This window comes from Strongylocentrotus purpuratus, unplaced genomic scaffold (genome assembly GCF_000002235.5).
Source record: "Strongylocentrotus purpuratus isolate Spur 01 unplaced genomic scaffold, Spur_5.0 spur5_scaffold_12, whole genome shotgun sequence".
NCBI lineage: Eukaryota > Metazoa > Echinodermata > Echinoidea > Camarodonta > Strongylocentrotidae > Strongylocentrotus > Strongylocentrotus purpuratus.
Window position 1 is genome coordinate 27,571,383 of NW_022145597.1, and position 24,372 is coordinate 27,595,754.

At 37.2% G+C, this 24,372-nt stretch overlaps 1 protein-coding gene across 1 annotated transcript; it reads right to left on the bottom strand.

Annotated features, from left to right (window-relative positions):
* Positions 1 to 1,043: 1,043 nt before the first annotated feature.
* LOC585399 (retinoblastoma-associated protein) lies at positions 1,044 to 23,318 on the bottom strand. Its single transcript, XM_030982279.1, has 25 exons — positions 23,235 to 23,318; positions 21,866 to 22,013; positions 21,430 to 21,491; positions 21,092 to 21,181; positions 20,341 to 20,472; positions 19,417 to 19,532; positions 18,814 to 18,924; positions 18,130 to 18,323; positions 17,189 to 17,361; positions 16,228 to 16,315; positions 14,907 to 15,080; positions 14,088 to 14,202; positions 13,150 to 13,301; positions 12,429 to 12,545; positions 11,872 to 11,915; positions 10,997 to 11,327; positions 10,411 to 10,488; positions 9,323 to 9,427; positions 7,122 to 7,241; positions 6,156 to 6,223; positions 5,263 to 5,373; positions 4,704 to 4,734; positions 3,902 to 4,038; positions 3,105 to 3,190; positions 1,044 to 2,509 (listed from the first exon to the last, which is right to left on the bottom strand). Exons 2-25 carry the CDS (start codon positions 21,983 to 21,985, stop codon positions 2,436 to 2,438), a joined length of 2,829 nt encoding a protein of 942 aa, XP_030838139.1. The 5' UTR covers positions 21,986 to 22,013; positions 23,235 to 23,318; the 3' UTR covers positions 1,044 to 2,435.
* Between the last annotated feature and the right edge of the window lie 1,054 nt (positions 23,319 to 24,372).

Genomic DNA, 24,372 nt, shown 5'->3' on the forward strand with positions numbered 1-24,372 from the left:
CATGAGCTACATCCATATATTTTTTAAAGAATCTGAGACAAAGTTACCGGATCCCTTTAAGATTAGTACCAAAATATTTCTCTTGCAAAAAAGAAAAATTAAAAAGGAAAGAAAAAAAAAATCCCTCCCCCCCCCTCCTTTTTAAAACTATCTCTGATAATAAAGTTGAAAACCTTGTACATATTTCTTTATATACTGCATACATGACCAAACTGAGTCAATAACAAGATGATTCGGGCTAACGTTGCTTAACAGAGCTCAGTACATAGTGTATCCAGGGGATTTTTTGTGCTATTTGGGGAATGAATACAATTTGCAATATAAAAATTATCAAGAGGATAAAAGTTCCATAGATATATGCTCTTATTTTCAGGAGTCATTCTAGGGTTGCAAAATTTAAGAACACAAGAGAATGAGCTGGCAATATATGCGCAAACACGTATTCTAAATAGCCTTCTTATCATCGGGGAAAGTCACAACCTGCGAAAATGTCTGAGCTCCTGGCCTCTGTCGAATGTCCGTACATGAAAATATTGGCTTCATACTGTGTTCCTTTCACACTGAGTACATATAGTCAGGGCTCAATATAAACAGGGGGTGTTTCATAAAGCTGTTCGTAAAGTTATGCATGACTTTATGAACGACTTGTATATGAAAAGCCAAATGGGATGCTCAATCATTATTAACTGCATCAACTAAAGTTGAACTATGCAGATGTAGATTGACATTCTTATTATAACAAACATTTTTAATGCAAAGTAAATTTTTTCCATAATTAATTGAGGTTATTGGAAAAATCAGAAAAAACTTTGGGTATCCTATCTGGCACTTCATATACAAGTCGTTTGTAAAGTCATGCGTAACTTTACGAACAGCTTTATGAAACACCCCCCAGGAACCCAAAGTCCAAGTAAGGACCCTCCCTTCCTAAAGTTTGAGATTTTTACATAGGTCTCATGCATACAGAGTGTAAACAGTTCGATCCCGATCAGCTTCCAAAGGAAATTAGTGTGGAGTCCTGCTAATAAACACAAGACATTTCAGTTGACTTGTAATACCTAGGCAATGGCAAAGGAGCATTAGCACCTTAACAAAATGGAATGATAACATAATAATGAAATACTCAATTCAATTTTAACTTAAAAATACAGACCCTTTCTTTTACAATGTTCGCTGCGACATAACTTCAGCAGACATAAAATACAATAAGACTAATGGGTCTTTGAAAGTTGCATAGGTATCTTAAAACTGTTCATAAATAACATGGATTTAACACTTCTTATCAAAAGATCAACAACACTATAATACAATATATTAAAGCTGGAAGACTTACGGTGGCTTATAAATAGATCTTTAACTTGGATGGTATAAATAACACACTTAAAACATGAAAGCAATGAGGCCTCGTTCATACTTGAAGCTATAAACCGGCTAAAGGAACCACATCAGCAAACAAAATGAAACAAGTGTAATGCATTCTCATTTCTGTATTTCTTACATTTGATTACATATACATAACCTCACTTGCCAATTATTTTTATGCAAAATGGTCTGGGTTTTGCCTCAGCAATTTCTTTTTTAGGAGATGGTTTACTGCTTGAGGAGTGAACGAGGCTAAATGGCACAACTATGAAATCTCTGCTTCTTTACCCTTGGTAACGTTTAGATTCTACAGCCCAACTGACGGTGTTCAAGGTGTAAACAATCTTAAGCCCTCTGATGAGGGCCACAAGGGTGTTAACTCTCTATTAAAGTATTTAGTTAAAGACGCATAGCAGAGGGCTCTGATGGGGAATTTGACACTATTTTGGTGTATACCTGACAACAGGTGTTGTAAATCACCAGGGTTAGCCTTCGGTTTTATGACCAACAGCCCTCATGTAATGCCCTGCATTTCCCACCAACCGCCTGAAGATCCCTCAGTCGAAGGCTTTCCAAGAGACTGGGGTTGTTTTTTGATGGGAATATGGGTTTGTTGTAGGCAAAACTTGTACACCTATTAATCATATAACTACCAAGTCTAGTGTCAGTGAATTATGACCTACGGCACATTCAATCTTACTACCATCTCCTTTTAATGCCCTTTTGGCTCTCAGCAGACAATACATTCTCACCTGTCCGTTTGTTAACCCTTTGCTGACGGGAACATGTTTGTCCCTGTGTTATGCCTATGAGACCTATAACATTCAGTAGTCAACGGGGTAAGAGCAAGTCATCATACTTCTTTGGTCTTACTAGAAATAATCTCACAGAATAATCAATGTAACAGTTCCAAAAAAAAACTACCAGTGATTGTCGAATGAATTTTCATACTTTCACAATCTCTGCCATATACCTGCATATTAATTTTCTATTCTTTGGTTTTGTCTTGTTTCCAATGAATGACTGGCCTGGGAAAGAGGACGAGCGAGAAGCAGAATGGAGATGGACGATTGTTATTCTGCTGTGTTCCCATTTGTCTGGTCCGCGTCACTGGAAGAGGGTTGGGGTCTCTTTCTGGAGTCGGAGGCTGTAGATAATAAAATAATAATAATAATAATATGGTTATTTATATAGCGCCGGTATCCGCCAGGTTTTGACTCTCATGGTGCTTTACACATATTACCCTGATCGAGCTACCAAAGATGAAAGGAAATTTAAGAGAAAGTTGAGTTCCTGTAAAGCAGAAGAATAAGTTTGTGATTTTTCTAATTCTTTTACTCCCATGAGGAAATATCTCTTGAAAATCGATTGCTTTTGAAATGACCTCATATTCAAATATAACTTAAGGCATTTTGGTCTAGGGGGTGGGGTAAAGTGGGCCTACACCTCTCCATTTTAAAACCTTATCTGGCATACCTCAAGTCCAGCAGAAAATGTGTGCCTCTCTCCCACTGGCACTTGAAAAATCAGATTACCCCTTTTGGGTATCAGAAAATATTAGTGTCTTCTTGTACCCCCTTTAACTTTAAAGAAATTCTGGACCTTCCCCATGCATGATCTACACTCTAAGGCCCAAATTTTACAAAGGAGGTTTACATTTAACCCATGGTTTAAACCTTCATTTACATAACCCATGGTTTAAAAGTACGGTAGCGCAAATCAGGCGTCTAATATTTTCCTACCAAATTGAGAGATTCTCCTTTGCAATGATGACATCACTTGGTCTCCCTGACCTCTTTGTATGACGGTCCCATCTGTTTGATCACCACTGTATAACATCAAAATAATATAGAGAGAGAAACAAATATTTAAAAAAAACATTATATGAAAATCAAACCTGCTGCCTCCATTAGCATTGCCTTTATGACTACCACCATCATCATCATCAAAACCACTACTTCCTTGACAACCATCATAAATACCACCAGTACTACCATAAAGCTGGTGATGCTAGTGGTGGTTGCAGTGATGATGATGATGATAATGGTACCATCAAATACCACCTTCACAATCAAAATCCTCTTCCTTCATCTTCATCACTATTATCAATACCACCGCCTGGAATCATAATTATCATCATCACTAAAATCATCCCACCACCACCACCACCACCACCACCATCATCTTGTTATCATCATCATCATCATCATCATCGTCATGATGATCATCCCCATCATCATCATCACCATCACAATTATCATGTCCATCATCATCTTGTTATCATCATCATGATCATGATCATCATCATCATCATCAACATCACCATCACAATTATCATCTTCATCATCATCTTGTTATCATCATCATGATCATCATCATCATCAACATCATCGCCATCATCATCTTGTTATCACTTTTGACATCATCAATCTTACCACTTCCACTACCACCACCACCACCGCTATCATTATTATCAAAACAACAACCACCACCACCACCCCCACCATCATCAACATCACCACCACTTAATTCTTCTTACCGATCTTCTTGATGAGACGAGCTGTGACCATTCTCTGCCGGCCCATCCAGCTCCTCCAACTTGAGCCTCTTACTTGACGGTCTAGGTGACCTCTCTGGTCTTGCGACCTGCTGGTTGAACTCACGCAATCGTTCAGACTAGATGGTCAAGAGAATAATATAATAATAATAATATAATAATAATAATAATAATAATAATAATAATAATATTTAGCTTTTATATAGCGCTTAATACAAATGTCTCTTTACAAGCGCTTTACAAATATATTATTATCCCGGTCATTGGATTCAGTGCTTGCCCGCACACATTGTGTGCACAATCTCCACTCCCTGGGGAGCATTCCAGCCAGGCATTACTTGATCTTGACACAAAATATCTGATTAGCCTGTAAACTTATTGATTTCTTCTATTAAAATAAATCATCTCTTCCCAAAATATGTAATGAAATTTGTTTTTAAAGAATAGAGGGAGACATAAACGCTCTTCTCTTCACTCAAGAAAAGAAGTTAAGAAGACAACAACATAAGTTGCATCGATCACAAAATAAGCCAAATTGCATGCATTTCACTAGGGGCACTTGATTAATCTGCAAACTTATAACACCCACCGATATACTCAATAGATCAATAAGACCTTTATCATAATACATTTCCCCCTGTGCACTTTGATGCCCTTGGCCTGATAAGGACAAAATAATTTCTTTCAGAGGACTTGGAATTGTAAAAACACAGATTAATCTTGTATAAAAACTAGAATTGGGGAAATATAATATAATATGATATAAATTGCATATTTTACTTACACTCAAAGACTCCCCAAAGCTGTACAAAGTCCTGTGATCAAAGTAATATAACAACAGCATTTATGAAGATGTATTTACATATATATATATATATACTGCCAGTGGATTTATAAGCTGCTCAATTACACTTGGGATCGATAATGCTGAATAAATTGCAAGACAACATGTAAGAGCATAGAGCGTGTGTGTGAGTGAGAGAGAGAGTGAGAAAGAGAGAGAAAGAGTGAGAGAGAGAGAGAAATGGATTAAGATAGGAGGGGTAAGAGACTGACAGAGAGAGAAAGAAGCACATACTTACAGAGAGACAAAGAGATCTCAATTTATTTCATGATGTGGACAGCAATTTCTAAATATTTCTGTGCTGAACAATGTGTATGCATTAAGAATATATATTGTGAAATTTTTCACCCCACATAATATATTCAATACCTGATTCAACATTAAAACAAGTGATAACAATTATCACCTGAAGGTTGACTTATGACATTTGTTAAAATACATTTGTGGCACAGGTGGGGTTAGGAGGGGGGGGGGGGAGGGGGTTTAAAATGAAACTAACCTTGTCCTCGGTGTCATTTGACCAGGAGATGAGACTGAGCCGACTGGCTGAGGGCTCTTAAATGGCGAGTCCTTCATCGGTGAGATGTACAGATTGGACGCACCTGGCACTCTGAAAACACAACCAACAAAACACACAAGATAATAAAAATACAAAATATACAATTTTTTCATAGCACATATCAGTTTATGATACAATTTTCCTACGCACTTCTGAAGGGGGTCGGACATTATTACACTAGTATTAGCTACCACAGTTGTTCACAAAATAAATCCTGCCAGGTACCCATTCAATACCTGGGTGGACATATACAGTGCATCCCAGAAAAAACGAAACCGAGAATTATCAATGTTTTATCATGACTTAATCACAATTATAATTATTAAATGACACATATTTTTAAAGCTTAGATCCCCCTCTTTCATTTGAAGCAACTCATACGATGCATCTTTCATGCATGAGTGATTACACCTCAATCAGGAAAAATGAGCCAGGGATTACAAAGTTCTGTTGAACCTTGCCTCTCCATAAATTGATTAAACAAATTAGTTTTCACTGGCTGCCTGCCGTAGTAAAAAACAGAGTTGACAAAAGACTTAACTCCGTTTCGTTGATGATTAGACATGCATCAAGTCTTTCGTCTTCTTTGTGCATGTCTGATGCACCTGTACGCACTTGTATAGGAAAAGGTGCGTACAGAAGCCAAGTTCGATCTGGGTTCCATGCATGTTTTTTTTATGTTACCGTTTACTTCTTTCATCTCTTTAACTTTAACCCATAGATTGAAAGGTAAAGGGTTTTTGTTGATTTTAGACATACTAGCTATACACAAAATTGATTTTTAGGTGATTAGAACCTTTAGAAAGACTTTTTAAGTGAAGCATTTGACTTACTGATAGATGGGTGTGGCTTGTGAAGCTGTTGCTTGGCAACGGGATGGTACAGGAGACAGGTTGGTAGGCTGTGTAATAAACAAAATAAAAGGACATTTATATCATGCTAACATATTCATACACGACTGTCTAGTAAAGATCTATTATATCTGCCTACTATGAAGAGTTGCATTACAAAAAGTGTAAATGGAGACTGCATACAATAGGAATTGTTACGCTGGACAATTGCAGTGAAGCCTTAAAGGGATCGTTTAACAATGTAAAATCTGAGATGCACGACCCTACGTGTTATCAGTGTCTGTGATACGTTATATTGAAGCCCTAAAAATATTGCGCTTCAAAATGATCAAGAAGTGCCTCAAAAAGTAAAAACCTTTGAGTGACCGGTTTTACCATAATCGTTTTCCCCAATAGACTGTAGTGTTATGAAAATCGTTTGGCAAACGCAAAATTTCATTTAGATTTTCAATCATAAATATCTTGATAATCAGACAGGCGATCGGTTTCTAATAGTCATGGGATTCCTGACTGACCTAAAGGTTCATAATTATCATTGCAGCATGAGCTAAATCAAGGATTTTTTAAAGGATCTAAGACAAAGTTACCGGATCCCTTTAATACGAAAACTACTCAAGTGAGAAAAGAAAAGCGGTCATTATAGGCAAGCGGTCTTCATGGACAGTTGCTTCAGTACAGGTTTCAATGAGAAATATTTTTCAAGGGAAAGCTAGATGGTGGCCTATATAAAGAGAAGTCTTCCTATACAGGTGGTCTTTATAGACAGCTGGGCCTCGTCTTATAGAGAGTTGATATCAATCGCAACTATGTACATACAAGATAGGAGACTGGAAATTTGCGATTGATTGGAGGACTTGCGATAGTTTCGGATCAATCACAACTCTTTATAAGATGGGGCTCTGATATTTTTAATCAGGTGATCACTGAAGCAGGTTAGAATGTACTTACCGAGATGCTCAGCTGGAATTTATGGATGTATTCTTTGGTGTGAAGAATAAAAATCTGATTGTAGAATACGATGATGGAAGCACTCTCCTTCCCTTCACCCATGTAAACATTTTTGTACGTCTGCAAAAGGAAAACAGAATTGGCAACACATGATTTAGAAGATTGAATTGAATTGAATTGAATTGAATTCAATTCTTTTTATTCATCCAAATTTACAAAAATACATGGAAATTTGTTTTGGTCACACATTGTACAAATATATATATATATGAGAAACTATATCGTTGTGTTGAATCGTAGAACAACCACCAAAATAAAACATAGACAAGATAGAAATATTCTTATATTCTAGTATTACACATTGAAAATAATGAAAAGGATAGAACATCATTGTGAAGGAAGGTGGACAGGAAAACCACGCCAAGCCGAAGTATTGAATACTTATGATCATGCTATTGATGAAGATTGTACAGAAAATGAAGCTTGTATAAGAAGGAAAAGACTGCACAATCTTTTAACTGAAGGCATGAACCAAGGAAACAAGAAGGAGTTAAGACAGCCAAAGATGCCAACCTCTTGACACACAAAGACAGACTGAATATCTTTTTTTTTTTTTTAAATCAGATTTTGGAGAGAAAAATCAGATTTTCACGAAAACTCAACACTACCACTGGCCCGTTGGCCCGGGTCAGTAAAATTTCAGAAAAATGTTTTTACTGGTAAGTACGGTCAAGTAAAATATTTGCCCTTTCATTAAAATATGAGAACATAGAAAAGCAATATTTGTGTTGGGGTTGCAGGGGTACCGTTTACTTATACACTTTTCTATGCGATTTTGCTGTTTTATGGGTTTTATGGATTTAAAAAAAAAAAAAATTATAGATGAAAAATCATATTTTAAGAGGTGATATTGTATTATCGTATTACACTCTTAATATCATACTAAATCAATTTAATCGTACTGGTAGGCATATCTGGACAGCGAATCACTTAGTTTGACAACATCACAATGGACAGAACTCTTCTACGAAGAGGTCAGAACAACAAGAGCTCATCATCCATTATAACGCTAGCATAAATGCGTGCCCATCTCCGCAGGTGGATATTTCGAAGTTTGTGTAAGAAGAAGTATAGAAGATTTTAGATGAAGGCATGATACATGAAAAAAAGCCTTAGGTGGCACAAGTATGGACAAGGTATGTAATAATAGTGTTGATTACTAGGCTTGACGACATCACACAGTGGACAGAACTCTTCTACGAGAGGTCAAACCATCATAGATTGTGTATCCATCTCCAGAGGTGGATTTTTCAAGGTAGGTGCGCCTTCTCAGTTCTGGGTAAATATTCCTGTACTTTGGCATAAGCCTAAATGTCAAGTGACACAATGCATCACTGCGCACAGCGTTCACTTTCCAGACATCCATCTTCCAGCTCAAGTCTCCTCATGTCTCTTTAACGTTTACTTTTCTGGGGGGTGTTTCATAAAGCTGTTCGTAAAGTTATGCATGACTTTACGAACGACTTGTACATGAAGTGCCAGATAGGATACCCAAAGTTTTTCCTGATGTTTTAACAAAGTGTGACTATATTTCCAATAACCTCAATTAAATTATGGCAAAAAAATATACTTTGCCATAAAATTTTTTGTTATAATAAGAATGTTAATCTACATCTGCACAGTTCAACTTCAGTTGATGCAGTTAATAATGATTGAGCATCCCATTTGGCTTTTCATATTTAAGTCATTCGTAAAGTCATGCGTAACTTTACGAAAAGCTTTATGAAACGCCCCCCCCCCCCCAGGTCTATTTTGGGTAGACAGTGCCCATGATTTTCCAGGTCCTCTGAAGAAACATTCTGAATGATTGTTTTAATTTACCTTTCCATTTGTAGATTTGTTAATGATTACAATTCCACAATTTTTTTTTTTAAAGTTTTCTTTTTCCCTCCTCCTTCTCCCCCCACCCCTTGATTAAAAAAAAAATAGGATTCAGGAAAAAAAATGGCACCTAACAACATTCCCCCCCCCCCCCCTTTTGAGTACGAAAATTGGGAAAAATAGGAAAAATATAGGAAATTGTGATAAAATCGGGAGAAAAAGAAGAAGAAAAAAATCTGGGAAGAAAAATAAATAATCGGGAAACCAATTTAAATCAGGTAATTATCAGGCCTGGGTGATAAAGAAGATAAATGATGTACCTGTGAAAGAGCATGTGGCAGACCTCTGTACATGTTCACAATTTCCTTGAACTTCCTCTCACAGTCCCGCACTTTACAGATACCATACATGCAGCACATGATGACCTACAGAGTGAAGAAAAAGAAAATAATCACTTGTATATCTATACAATTGTCGACCATATAAGATTATGATGGAATGCTCAACGAGGCGTTGTGGCGTGCGCCTGTAATCCAGCTTCTAATGGAAGTTACAAACTGATTCAGCTGAGAACGCAGGTTTGAAACTGAGTCACATCTTTTGGATGGTGACGTTAAAAGTCGGTCTACAGACGTAATTAATCATATCTGATTGATACACGTCTGTAAAAAATCAATTACACACACACACATCTGTTTTATACAAACTAAGGCAATTGTTCCAGCCCTCTTGTGGTTGAGTGGTTTCAACCTCTTACTGGGGATACGTAGGGTTAGTTCTGGTATGGACTTATGTCCTTAAGCAAGTCTTTTTATCTACATTGCTCCTCTTCAGCCAGGTCTATGTGGGTAGGATGTGACCATCAACGAGCTTGGATCATCATGAGCTTGCCCATATAAAAGGCGACTGGCTGGAAAGCTCCCAAGGGAGTGAAGAGTGTGTACTGTGATGTGCAGGATCATAACTGAATCTAGTGACCGGGGTAATAATACTGTAAGTGCTTCGGTCAATTAATTGTAACATGTAAAGCTCTACCTAAATAATGATGATACTACATGTATAATCACACTATCAATAGCTAAATCTTCACTCCTAGAGGTGTCGTGGTCGAGTAGATATGTCACCGGACTGTCGATCACAAGGTCCATGGTTCAAGTCCCGCTGCAGCACTAATGTCCTTTGGCAAGACATTGATCTACATTTGCCACACTCAACCCAGGTGATGTAAATGGGTACCTGGCAGGAATAAATTCCTTGAAATGCTATAGCGCCGTATGGCAGCGGTGCTAAAGGCAGGGTAATAATCGGGAGCGCCAGGAGTGTCGAATCCGACAGACACAAGCGCTATACAAGAATCCACTATTATTATTATCATTATCATTATTAATATCAAGTATTCCTTCCTTACCTGATCAAGATGTCTGCCTTGTAAGAGCCATGGTTTGTTGGTAATACAGTGCTCTACACACGTCCACATTAACCGATTCTGAAGAACAAACAAAATGGTACGTTGGACATTTTAAATGGATGAAATCAGTACCATGTCTAAGAAACCTCTGACACATGATTGCAATTTCATGAATTCTACATGCCTTAAGACATCCATATTAACCAATTCTGAAAACATAACAAAAAATTGTTATTTGGACATTTTTCAGGATATGTAGCCTATAGCATTAAAAATAAACCTGCATCATATGAAATTTTCATGAATTCTATAAAGATATTTATCCCAGAAAATAAAGGCAACACACAATCATGCACCATGTTCATCATCATTATCATTATCTACAATCATATTAGCATTATGATAAATTACGACCAATCATTTGCATCATTCACACTATCATATCTTCAATATTCTTCTGATCACTGTCACATGTAAAATCAATTGAAGCCTTAATACAAAATCTATACCCGGTAAATCAAAATGTATCGTGCTAAAAGAGAAGGCTTAACCAATAAATGTGAGACAATTAAAGCAGCCATCTTACCAAATCCTTGCTGAGATCGAGGAGGTTACACATGGTATGGAGACGATGGTAAGCCAGCTGGAGCGCCTTGTTGAAGAACATATTAAGCGTCACAGACCCCAGCTTCTCTTGGCCTCCTCCTACCCCACCATAGCTCGGCCTGGGGGAGGGGCAGGTCTGCTGCAGTCCCACTCTAGGGGAGGGGCACTGCTGAATGCCCAGTCTGGAAGACTTGGGGGAGGGGTACTCCAGTCGTGAGGCACAGGTAGGGGCATGGGTGCGGCGGGGAGGGGTGGCCTCGTTTGGTCGGTGAGTGGAGGAATAGTGACCAGGACGGACAGGAGACAAGAACCTATAAGATAATGAAGGGTAGGAGAAGGTCAGGTGAAGGCCATTGTAAGACATACTCTAAATGCAATATTAAACATGTGGATATAGTACAGTAATGTGTACAAGTTGAAGACCACATGCAATTTTGTGAATGTTTCTTTAACTTGGCCTACTTTATATTGTCTTATTGAACGATTACATACTATGTACTTTACAGTGGTTCATGTCAAGAGAGCAGTGCTATGATCCCACTTGAATAATAAATACACATGCAGGTATTGTATGAAGAAGAAAAAGGGAAAACCCCAGATCTTATAAAAAGGCTCTTTGTTGATAAAGACAACTAAAACAAACATATGGGAAGTACAGAGGAAATGGACTAAAGACAAGCATATAGGAAGTACAGAGAAAATGGAATAAAACAAGCATATAGAGGAAATGGACTAAAGACAAGCATATAGGAAGTACAGAGGAAATAGGCTAAAGACAAGCATTTAGGAAGTACAGAGGAAATGGACTAAAGACAAGCATATAGGAAGTACAGAGCAAATGGACTGAAGACTTACATATCTGCAGCAGATGCATGAGAAACACCATGCGAACTGGGACTCTGAAAACAAACATAAGGAAAGGAAAGGAAAAGAAATAGAATAATTCCATTGACGCTGAAAAAACAATTTGTAAAAATATATTTTGAAATCGATTTTAAGGAAGGGAACAGAAAAGTACAGTTAAAAGAAAGGGATAATGAATAAAGGATTCTGTAATAGAGGAGCAGTTTTCAACTCAAATTTTTGGAGAGAAATAATAGAATAAAATTAGATTTAGAATTTGATAATTAATCTGTCATTATAACAGGGGAGTGGGTAATACTAAACCCCAAACAGAGGCGCATCCCAGATATGAAATACGGGAGCAACTTCCAATTCTAATTACTTGTTATTTTTATGCAGGCAAGGTTGAAATGTAGCCCCCAAAAAATAAATATTAATTTTTTTCCCTGGTGTGCATACTATTAAAGCTGCAAAAATACTAAAATAAAGGATGAGAAAGGAAATGAGGGGCAAATAATTCTAAGATAGGCCCCTCCTAACCTATCACCCCCTTGACCCTGCTGACTTACCTGTGTGTGAGAGCCGTTAACTTCAATCCCTCGTACCCTCTTGAGAGCATCAAAGAGAGGGGAGTTGACGGACCATGCAAGGCACTCTACGATCTGTGTCTCTATGCCTTGGAGATGCTGAAAGGTTCAGAGAAATATAGAATGGTGTTAGTATCAAAGTTAGCCTCAACAGTATTGAAAACTGCTCTTCCTGGTGACCCTGCAATTATATTACTCTGGTACACCAGGGGGCGTTTCACAAAACTTGTCATCTGTGACAAATGACAGTTTTTGTTATAAGCTACTGAAATCCTTGCTTCTGATTAGTTATCAGTAGATTTGTCACTGATTTTTGTCATTTGTCATTGAAAAAAGGCTTTGTGAAACGCCCCCCCCCCCCCAGGTACCCATCTAAATATGCCTAGGCCGAGAAGAACAACTGTAGTAAAATACTTTGCCACAGGATTGCAAAGAGCTTTTAATTATGTCTCCAGCTATAATCTGTATGGGAGCAAAAATATAAGTCAAATTGTTCACTGCACAAATAAATGAATGAATGAAATTCAATACTTAATGAAAGAAAGAAAAACAATCTGATTGACCTGTTTATAACTCTCCATAAAGGACGGTAAACATGACAAATACTCGACATAGCAATTTCATGCAGTTATACAATACTAACAAAATATAGAAAGAAAGAATAGCGAAGAGGGATTTGACCTCTAACCTATGAACTACTAACCTTGCGAGCTTCCTCAGTAAGCCTGGGTTCATTCTTAACAAAGCTCTCAATGACCTTAATGAAGTTGAATGAATGAAGGTCAAAGACATCCAGTATCCATGGAAACAGGAGTTTGCTGCTTAGAGCTGACATGCCAGAGTTGATTGGTGAGGCTGGTAGAGTAAAGGCAAGATCAAAAACAATCATTTCAATATTTTAGACATAAACATCATCTCACTTTCACACAAAGTTTTATTTAAATAAATGTACTTAGTTTAAAGAAAATAAAGGGAAAGGGGGGATTAACTTTTAAGGATTCGACATGAAAAGAAGAATAATTTGAATATTGATAGATATAAAAAACAACAAAATGGCTTTCCTCCCATCAAGTATGGCATCTATGTGAAGGTTACAGCACCAACTACAAAGTCAACAGGGAATTTCCAAATGAATCAAAATGTATACATTTCAAAATGTCTTACTAGGTACAATAAGCTCTGTACACTGATATGGGGGCCTGTGTGAAATTATTTGGATTTTAAACAGCTGTATGTAGACCTATGTGATGTTACTTACTATGTTACTTCTAGTTGATGTATTTGCTTTGTGCACATATAAGTATTCTTATATGTTATTCATTGTTATCTCCTGCCAGTGGAGGCCAAATTTCTGTGTTTTTTAACGCTGACAATAAAACTGAATCTGAATCTGAAACTACTTAATAATTACCAAGAGATTACATGACCTTACAAGGTGAATACAACCAATTCTTAGGATCTAAATTTGACGAGCTGTGGCTACTTTGTGGCTTTCTGCAGCTATGTGGCCCCTCTGTTTTTTTTTACAGCACCCTAATTTCAAGATCTGACTTTGCCTTACATGGCGATAAGGGGTAGGCTTTAACCCCTGCGTGTGACTGCAGGATTAGAACATGGTTAAGCCACCTGTGCAGTACTGACCTGTGTATCCAAAGGTAACCATGACAACCTCTAGTGCACAGGCAAGAAGAGAGCGATGGAAGGCATCATTGTTGAGCAAGGTGGAGAAGTCAGAGGTAGAGAGGCGCTTCTCCTCCTATAGGTATCAACATTTACAAGTTTGTAAGATTTACAAAATGATCTACATACATGGAAGTCACGTTTTCTTGAATTGTCATGGAGAATTTTACATACGTGCATTTGGCCAAAAACATAAAATTAATCAACAAGAGTGACTTTACTTTTATAACCAATTTATCTCATCCAACACACACTCCCTCCACTATTACCTCAAACAAACTATCCCCTAAGGAACACCACCCCAACACTTTGATCTCTCACATAGGCAATCCCAAAGTAATTTTTGCACATCTATATTGACTGGTCCAGTGTAAGTGAAAAGTGATAAACCTACTTGCCACCTACCCCTCTCCATATCATCCCAAGCCCTGCACACCTTCATGAACTTGGACCCTATAATATGGGTGAAATCCTTCCATTTACTTTCACCCTTCTCCTTCCTCGTCCCCTCTCCCCTGGGAATTCACCCTTCTCCTCCTCCTCCTCTTTCCCTCTCCCCTGAATCTCAATATAGCATCTCGAATCCTGCATACATTGATGAGCCTGAACTCAATAACTTGAAAGAAATCTTTGCAAGTACTTGCCTCCCCCCATATAATATCTCAAATCCTGCATACACTGTACATTGATGAGCAAAGACTCAATAACTTGGAAGAAATCTTTGCAAGACCTTGCCTCCCACCCCCCCCCCCCCAATACAATATCTCAATCCCTGTATACCTTGATAAGCATGGACTCCATGATGCGGTAGTAGAAGCGTAGCCCAAGTTTGAAGCGCGTGCAAGCCAGCTCTGAGGCTTGAACCCCTACCTCACCCACGTAGTGCCCCACAAAGAGCTCCTTCAGTTTCTCCACTCTCTGCTCGACAGCGCTCTGAGGATTGATGGAGCACCCCTACAAGATTCCAGAAAGTTAACGTTTCAATCACAAGAACAGGGGGGCGTTTCACAAAACTTGTCATCAGTGAGAAATGACAATTTGTGTCATAAGCTACTGAAATCCTTGCTTCTGATTGGTTATCAGCAGATTTGTCACTGATTTTTGTTATTTGTCATTGAAAAACGGCTTTGTGAAACGCCCATCAGATTTAAAGGTATTGCTGACAACTGGTTATGCTGCTGCTGTGAAAGACACTGTTAAATAATTACTGAGTGGCTAAGGATTTTTCTTGAGTTTATTACAGAATCACCGAAATGATAACAAATTGACTCAAGCGATGAAAAGCATTGCAAACTTTAAAGCCTTATTCACATATAAAAAAAAAACTTAAAAATTGATATGGCAAAAGAAATGGCATAATCTGGGCCCCATTTCACAAAACTTGTCATCAGTGACAAATGACAGTTTTTGTTATAAGCTAGTGAAATCCTTGCTTCTGATTGGTTATCAGCAGATTTGTCACTGATTATTGTCATTTGTCATTGGTAAAAGGGCTTTGAGAAAAGGGTCCCAGAGTGCACCTATATTTCTGTATTCTTTAACACACAGATGATTGTGTATACTTAGGGGCTTTTGTTGAAAACAGCTACTTCAACTTCAGTCCACTTGCCATTCAGTTGTAAAAAATGTTTTTCTTTTACTGCAGCGCTGTGGGTTTTTAAACAGGATTTACAGAATCACATGCCAACAAGGCTTAAAGGCATCGTGTAACAATGTTAAATCTGAGATGCATGGCCCTACATGTTATCAGTGTCTGTGATATGGTGTAATATTGAAGCCCTAAACAAATCACGCTTCCAATAGATCAAGAAGTGCCTCAAAAAAGTAAAAATCTTTGAGTGACCGGTTTTACCATAGTCGTTTTCCCCAAAAGACTGTAGTGTTATGAAAACCGTTAGGAAAACGCAAAATTTGGTTTCGATTTACAATCATAAATATCTTGATAATCAGACAGACGATCGGCTTGTAAAAGTCATGGGATTCCTGACTGACCTAAAGGTTTATAATTATCATTGCAGCATGAGCTAAATCCAGGATTTGGTTTCAGAATCCAAGACAAAGTTACCGGATCCCTTTAGAAGGATCTTTGTATTAGACTCACCTCAAAGTAGCTGCACAGGACATTGGACGGTGTGTCCCTCGCTCCGGTCAAGAGAGATTTCAATGCTTGAACTGTGGTCACTGCTCTCCTACAAACAAATATAAACATCTTTTATCAGGCATCCATCATCATGCTCTCATCTGGGACCCATTTCACAAAGCCTTTTTCCAATGACAAATGACAAAAATCAGTGACAAATCTGCTGATAACCAATTAGAAGCAAGGATTTCAGTAGCTTATAACGAAAACTGTCATTTGTCACTGATGACAAGTTTTGTGAAACACCCCCAGGTATCAATGAGGCACAACACTACATCCAGAGGTAGTGAGATGCAACCAATATTTTTGAATGCCTATATGAACAGTGATGTACAGCAATTATGTTAATGTATTGCTGATATGTTAAAAGAAAAGTGAATAAAGAAGTAAATTATTCCATTAACCTGTTGATTAACCTGATTTCCCTTGTTCCCATAGGTTTAATGAAGAACCAGTAGACTATGGGGTAATATGAGATGGTGATCAAGGAAATTTGCTGCATTTGGCTGTTGTTTGGAAGACATTAATCTATATTTGCCTCTTCCTTCCAATGTGTAAATGGGTATCTGGTATGCTAAACTGCTACATATTGGACGGTCAAGAATAAGGCCTAAAAAAAAAAATGTTGTATTTAGGTGCCAAAATATGGGTTGGTCATCAAAATCTTTTTTTTTCTTTTTTGTTGTTTTTCTTCCTCTTTGGGCTGATATTTTTCAGTTTTTAATGCTTTAATATTTTTTTTCTAAAAAAATGGTTAAAAAAAAGAAGTAATAATACACAACAAAATGTTTTACGCAGTTGTTTGTTAGTGGAAAGGCATTACATAAATAATGGTCTCCCCCGCCCCCTCCTCCCTCTTTTTCCCCCCTCCTCACCTACCCCTCCCCGGTCAAAAAAGAAAAAGCTAAAGGGAATCCCCTACCTGACAGGAGTAAGGAAGACTGGACTCTTGACCGTAGAGTCTGGTGATGGGGGCACGCCAGGCTTGACCGCCTCTGGCTGGGTCAAGGTTGGGTCAAGGGTCAGAAAGCTGACCTCATTAATGTCACCCGCTGCCTGGTACATCTGGTGGTAGCTAGACTCCAAATGTTCCATCTATCAATAGAAGCAACATGAAAGAAAAGTTTAAGGTATGATCGGAACATGTGGTCCTTTGACCTGTGGCTCTGTCACGTACTTGATTTGTTGAATACAGCAACAAAGAAACATGTAAAAAATAACAACGACCTGTCCAAAAATTGTTAACAGTACAAAGAGGAAAATAGTACACATGTACATTTACAAAAACAGGATGAACATACGAAGGAAAAAATACAACAAACATATGCCCTGCATCTACCAGTAATTTGGTTTAGCCCAGCTGCAAGTTTGCGCAAGTCCAATCAATTTTTAAAGAAGGCGCAATAACAAAAAAGAAGGTTATGGCATTTGGGGCACTGGTTCAGATGAAATTATTCTCTAACATATTTGTCTTTAATTGTTATCTATTCTTCACTATCAATAGTAATACAAAATTGTATAATTTGTTGGCTGATTCCACATGCAATGCAAAATAGGCAACAAAAACAGAAATAAAGTAGAAGGGTCTGAACTGGAAATATGCAATATTTGCAGCAGAGAAATGTAACCTGGCCCTGCACAGGAATATTTTGTCAAGCTATGATATTAGGATTGGGGTTTTAACTCTTATCCTGCCATAATGAATACAGTCTATACCACAGGGCTAATCCCCATTGTGCCACGCCTCGAATCCCCCTGCGCCAAGTTAATATTGAGATATCGGATTAACGCGATGGTACTATCGATAGCACGGTAGTGTGCAAGCAGCCTTATGGCAGGATATGAGTTAAATGGGTTCCTCACCTTTGGGAAGCCTTCCACATCCTGGTTAGTATTCTCTGATGAGATGGAGTTGATGAATGGTAGTAAGATGCTTCTCTTTACCATGGTAACCTCATCCTCTGCATCAGCTCCTCCCACTCCTCCTTCCTCACACACCACCCTCAGGACCCTCTCGTTTGTTTTATCTTCAGAACCAGAATCGTAGCGTGGAGAACCTTCATGTAAGAGGGAGAAATGTTTATGGACATCGCAATTAATGGTGACATTGTTACAATAATAACAGCCAGTCTTGCACACCAAATATTTTCCAGAATGTCATCAATGATAATGTATTACACATTTATATTACAACTTTATGAGATGACATCATTCATTTCGGGGGCAAATATATCATCTTATATTAATCAATTGGTTCCAGAACACTAAAATGACACAATATAGAAATAAAATCATGTCACACACAATCATACATATAAGAATGAAAAAAGTAGAGTAGTTCCTTCATATACTATGAACAATATACTATTACAAAGCACAGACAAACCTATTGATATATGACCAGTGTCATGCATATCTCAAATCTGTTAATCCTTCTTTTGCAATCTTTCTCAGTGGACTCGTATGATAGAATGCAAAAAGCAAATTTATTTTTAACATATAAATCTCTAAACATTAAATATGAATCTCTAGTTAATCTTCACTTACTGACTGTTTCTCTGACTGTGAAAGGAAGAGCTCTTCTCAAGGTGTAGTCTACACAGCTCAACATCAGATGTAGCGGAAGCACCAACTCACTACATTCACTCAACATAGAACCTGCATGGAACGAATGAAGCAAGTGGACCAACAACCTCATTTTAGAGTTCCTTTCAAATATTCTAATAATACATAATAATTGCACACATACATCCATTACAGGGAATGCTCAAGAGATCTATCGTATTCTATCATTTTCTCTATTCATCGCCCCCCCCCCCCCCTCTCTCTTTCTTTTAAACTCTTTCTTTGAGCTTTCCAATGTCATACCTGCCAACCTTTCACAGCAAAAATTAGGAGTCTCAAGAGGCAAAATTAGGATTAGAGTCTATTATGTATATTTTTTCACACCCACAGAGCATAATTCAGAACAAGAGAGGATTCTAGGGTTCAAAACATCAGCTTGAATGCCCAAATATAGGAATAATCTCTCCAAAATAGGAATGGTTGGCAGCTATGCAATGGCCACATATCACTCTAAATGATTGATTTGAAGATTAACACTGTGAATGAGAAAGCTTGATTATGTTTCTTCCATGGTACATTCCATACCTTTGGCTATCAGAAAGAGCAACCAGCAGACTTTCCTCTTGTCACATGACACATCACATGATCCATCAGTAGAGCAGGGAATCTCATCAGGTGACTTGAACAGCTTGCTGAAAAGCCTATATGTGATCAAACAATTTGAGATTATACAGGACATGAATACTGTTAAGATCAGTTTTGGAAACTCCTTCAAAAAATGAAATGGAAGCTCTTATTACCAATTATGTGAAAGAATATGTTTTGACTAATACGTGATGATACACATTTTGCCGGGAAACCTCCTACTGATTGATATATTTGGTAAATTATTATATCTATTTGGACCTGATAGATATCGCACACGTGTCGCATAGTCCCATATACACCTTTATGTGTACAATGCTTGTAACTTTACCAAGACTGGGCCAAATTTTCTTATCATTTTGATGATTCCAGAACCTTGCAGTACACACCAATACATATATGCTAGATGATCAACCATTTTCTGATCAATTCTACAACGTTTCTTTCACAATGCAGTTGCATGACCAGAAATGTTCTTTACCTTTAAGTTCATTGTGTTTTGGTTACTTGAAAAAAAGTCTAAACAGATATCAACAAATGTACAATTCTACATTAGCCATTTATACAGACTGAAAGACAGAGACTTTGTATCGTCTGAAAGGGAACAATATAAATCAAATTATTATCACTGTCAATATTTTCATAATTATCACCATTATCATTAACATTATAGTCATTATTCTGTGTAAAAAAATGCACTAATAACAATGTTTGTTTCTTTTCAAATTTGCAGAAGGTAACATAGATTATGAGGTACTCTGTTTCAATGTCAACATCACTTTCACGATATCAAAGTGTTACAGAAATATGCTTATGAAAAGATACTAAAATGGACTGAAACTCACTAGGAAAAGTGTTTCTTACTTTTCAAATTTGCAGAAGATGGCATACGTGATGAGGTATTTCTGTTTGAGAGCCATTAGACTGCTCTTGACTGTATCACTGAAGCTGAAGATCTCTTCCACCTTACCCATATGCTCAAAGAATGTCTTGATGCTGAGGGTAGGAACAAAATGAAATCATGAAATAAAATTATGTGTTAACTCAAACCATTTCATAACTTACAGATGGGATGACCCAATACTTAAAAATAAAATTGTATAAAATCAATTACAAAACCTTTACCTGGCACTCCATTTGTCAATGATTAAGGTGTATAAATACAATACAAGAATATACAAAGACTGTGCAAGGAACCCAAGTCAGACATGAGTGTGACAATACTCATACTTCCCTTTTTACTTCCATTTCAAGAGTGTTAAAGCCACACTGTCCTACTTCCAGCTTCTTGCTCCCGTTATATAAAAAAGGATGCCTAATTGGTGACCATTGGTCCCCCATGATCCCCTTTTTCTTATGTAAATTGAGAGCTGAGTTGATGAGATATCCACCTGTCCAGTGACCTTGCAGGGCGGTCTATTCCCTCTTATAAACTAGTACAGATAAGCTTTAAGACTTGCAACTTCTCTTTACAGAAGTAATATTTGAAGCAGATATATCTAATACAGTGTACTGACATAAAACCTGATACACTTACAGCAAGCAAGTTTTGGTGGTCAGTTCCCTTTAAAAAATACTTTATCATTTCCTTATTGAGATAACTTTGGTGACTTACTTGATATTTGAAGCACGCAGTAAGTGGGAGACTGTCGGGAGACTGGAAGATTCTGGTGCTTCGTGACCGCTCGATACAGGTGCTCCTTTCCTATTCATTGGGAAAAAAATGAAGTAGATCAAGCACTTTAAAAAGGTTTATGAAAATGTAATTATATTATATCTATTTTACTGTGATTATTAAGACACTTTAAAAGGATTTATGAAAATAATGTTCATATTTTATTTATTCTTGGAAACCTACACACACAAAAAAAATTCAGTCTGGACCCCCTGTTTTACCATTAGACTTATCAGTCATATACTAGTATTTGAAGAGCATCAATCTGTAGTACTCACCCATATTTGACGTTGACTGTGGCAATATAGATTGCACAAACTGCCCAAGTGGATTCATTTTCCTGCAGAAATAGATGAGTTTGAGAGAATCAGAGCAGGTTGATCACCTATAAATGTATTAGGTTCCATGCCGTTACACTATATTCAAATCTCAAAATATCAGCTTTCATATGTCTGTGAGATTTTTCTTTTCATTCTTTCCTCCTCCTTCCCCCCCCCCCCCTCTCTCTCTCTCTCTCCTCCCTCCTCCTCCTCCTTCTTCTTCTCCTTTTCGCTCTGCATCCTTCACTCATGAAGCTTCTTGCAGATGAATTATTCGTAACAAGAGATGTGTACAACTAGGTGTCATATTCAAATTGTTAAGGTGCAACTAAAACCCCAAACAGCTAGTTTATGTTTTTGTCCAGAAATCATAAAAAGAGAAAAATCATCATACCCGAAATTCTACTCGATCAGAAGCCGTCCATATCTGGAGAAGTTTTTCCGCCTGGTCCCTCACTGATGCATTGACAGGCGATGCGAGGTGGCTCAAAACATTGGCTACACTCTCGTCCATTCTCCACCTTCTACTGCAGCTCCTCAATCTGGCAAATATCAATTAACAAAAATTCTTTCAAAATATGATTATTCAGAACGAAAATAAAGTAAATCTATCTTGTTACACAACCAAATTAAATAAATACATCACAGAGAGAACAGACATGTTCATAATACTGAAAGAAAGTCTCTTGCACATCCAAAAATGAAAGGCTGCAACTACTTGTTAATTTAAATGATAAGTGAGAATTTGAGTCATATCATTTTTGGACAGCAGCCAGAAATGCAGGGTCAAAGTGTCGCCAAGGCAAAGATCTTCTTAGAATCTTACATTACAAATCATCCTCAAAAAATGAGAAAATTTTGTTTAGCGATTCCACAAAGCCATAGGGACAAATTGAGTTTATCAATTATTCCAACAAAATATTGACAGTAATCTACTCTCTGTTACTGACACCGACAGGTTGAATGCATGCAACCATCACTTACAAATTATTTTTAGACCCACATAATAGTTCAGCGAGTGAATCATTTCTCTTCTTTTCAGATTTGGGAGACTGTCTCCCATATTAAAGATTAAGCTCACAAAATAACAAAAGAAACAAGACCAACATTAAACAACAATTACGAGGCTATTTTGCTCAGCCAGATTTGTTGGCTCTCATGCTTTGGATTAATGAACAAAAATGAAGTTTAAAATATAAACACGTCATAATGAATGTCAAGTTAAGTTCTACGGTTCTATATCTAGCCTAGTATTTTTATAAGGTAACTTTATTTATGCTTTGACCCTTTGTAAAATCTAAGAAAAGTAAGAGTAGAGTCTAAGAGTAAGACTCAAATTCAAATAAGTAAAGTCAGACTCAAAGATTGAAAGTAAAACTTGAACAAGTTCAACTCAATTCGAACTCATGCAGTCAGATCAAACTCAAGTCGAAGGCAAAGAAACTGAGCATGCATGTCTACTAGATCTAAATTAAATTAGACTAGATGATCATGATAGAAAAAATTGTATGAAATTGCATTGTCCCTCAAAATGGCAAATGAAAGATGGGTCCTTGTTGATGTTATTTGGTGTTTCTGTGCAGCACTTGCATTGCAGCTGCAGTCCGCTCCGATTCTTTTTAAGTGTGGTCCCACACGCTTATTTTCAAGTTGCAAATTTTTAATTTTAATTTTTTTAATAATTCTTTAGCTGCTGAATTTGATAAATAATTTACTTAAGAAAATGAAATCAAATGCATCAACAGAGGAGTTTGCAATTTTACCCGTTTCTGTACCGCGTACCGTCTTCTGTATTAAATGAGGCGATGGAAAGAGGCGATTATTCGATAGATCTACTCGTCTCTAGCTCTCTGAGCTCTGTATCTGTACTAAAAGTCGCGCGTGACGCGCGACGTGCGACGGGTCCGCTCAATTGCGCGCGAGAAATTTATCCCGACCGCTCCAATTCCAAAGTTTGCATCCCTTCCGCTCGTCAACCGACCAGTCTTCATACACATCATACTTCTTTTTAAAGAGAAAATGCTTTTTTGATGACCTTAGATTTTGAAAAGGCAGTTGACTCCGTTTCTCATTTATTTTTATACAAAGTCTTAGAATCATTTGGGTTTGGACCATTGTTTTGTAAATGGGTAATACTGAAAATTGTGTTATGAATGGATACACATCGACAGGTTATTTAAGGTTGAAAGAGGAATCAGATAGGGTAGGAGACCCCAATATCTCCATAATCATTTATATTATGCATTTAAAGTTTAGCTCATATGATTAGAAAAAGTCACTTGTTAAAAGGAAGTTTGTTTTGGCAATACAGAAATAAAGCAAGTATTGTATACGGATGATCATCAAAGATAGGAGTTCAGTTATGGAAATCATGTTGTTTTTTTTAATATAAAATATCAGGATTAGAGCTGAACAAAGATAATAAATATATTCTGCCCCAGGGCCCACAGGTGTCTAATCATACGTTTCCGTTAGGGAAGCTCGTAGATGTTGTTAAGTATTAGGTGTTTATTTTTCAGTACTTAATGTAGATAACAAGTACGTACAAGTTGATTATAAGGAAATATTGAGCAAAATTTAAAAACATTATTGACATGGTGGAAACAGTGTGATTAACTTTAATGGGTAAAAATTCATTTGATGAAAGTAGTGGATATTCTAAATTTATGTAACATCACATGCCAGTTCCAGAGTGAGTATATAAAGAAATTGAAAAAATATGCTTTGATTTCTTGAGGAGAGTTAAAATAAAATTAAAAGAGGTACAATGATTTTATACTATAGTACAGGGTGGGCTCAAAATGATTAGTTTTTAGGTTGTTTGTAAAAGCACAAAGAATAATGTGGATAAAAAGCTTGTAACAGGAACTCTTGCTATCAACTGGAAACAATAGTAAGTTT

Coding starts and splice junctions, on each gene's coding strand:
- LOC585399 (XM_030982279.1), bottom strand. CDS start 21,985: ATGGACGAGAGTGTAGCCAATGTTTTGAGCCACCTCGCATCGCCTGTC. Junction 13,302..14,087: donor GGTTACCTTTGGATACACAG/GTCAGTACTGCA, acceptor TTACTCTACCAG/CCTCACCAATCAACTCTGGC. Junction 4,039..4,703: donor GCTTTGGGGAGTCTTTGAGT/GTAAGTAAAATA, acceptor TTGACCATCTAG/TCTGAACGATTGCGTGAGTT.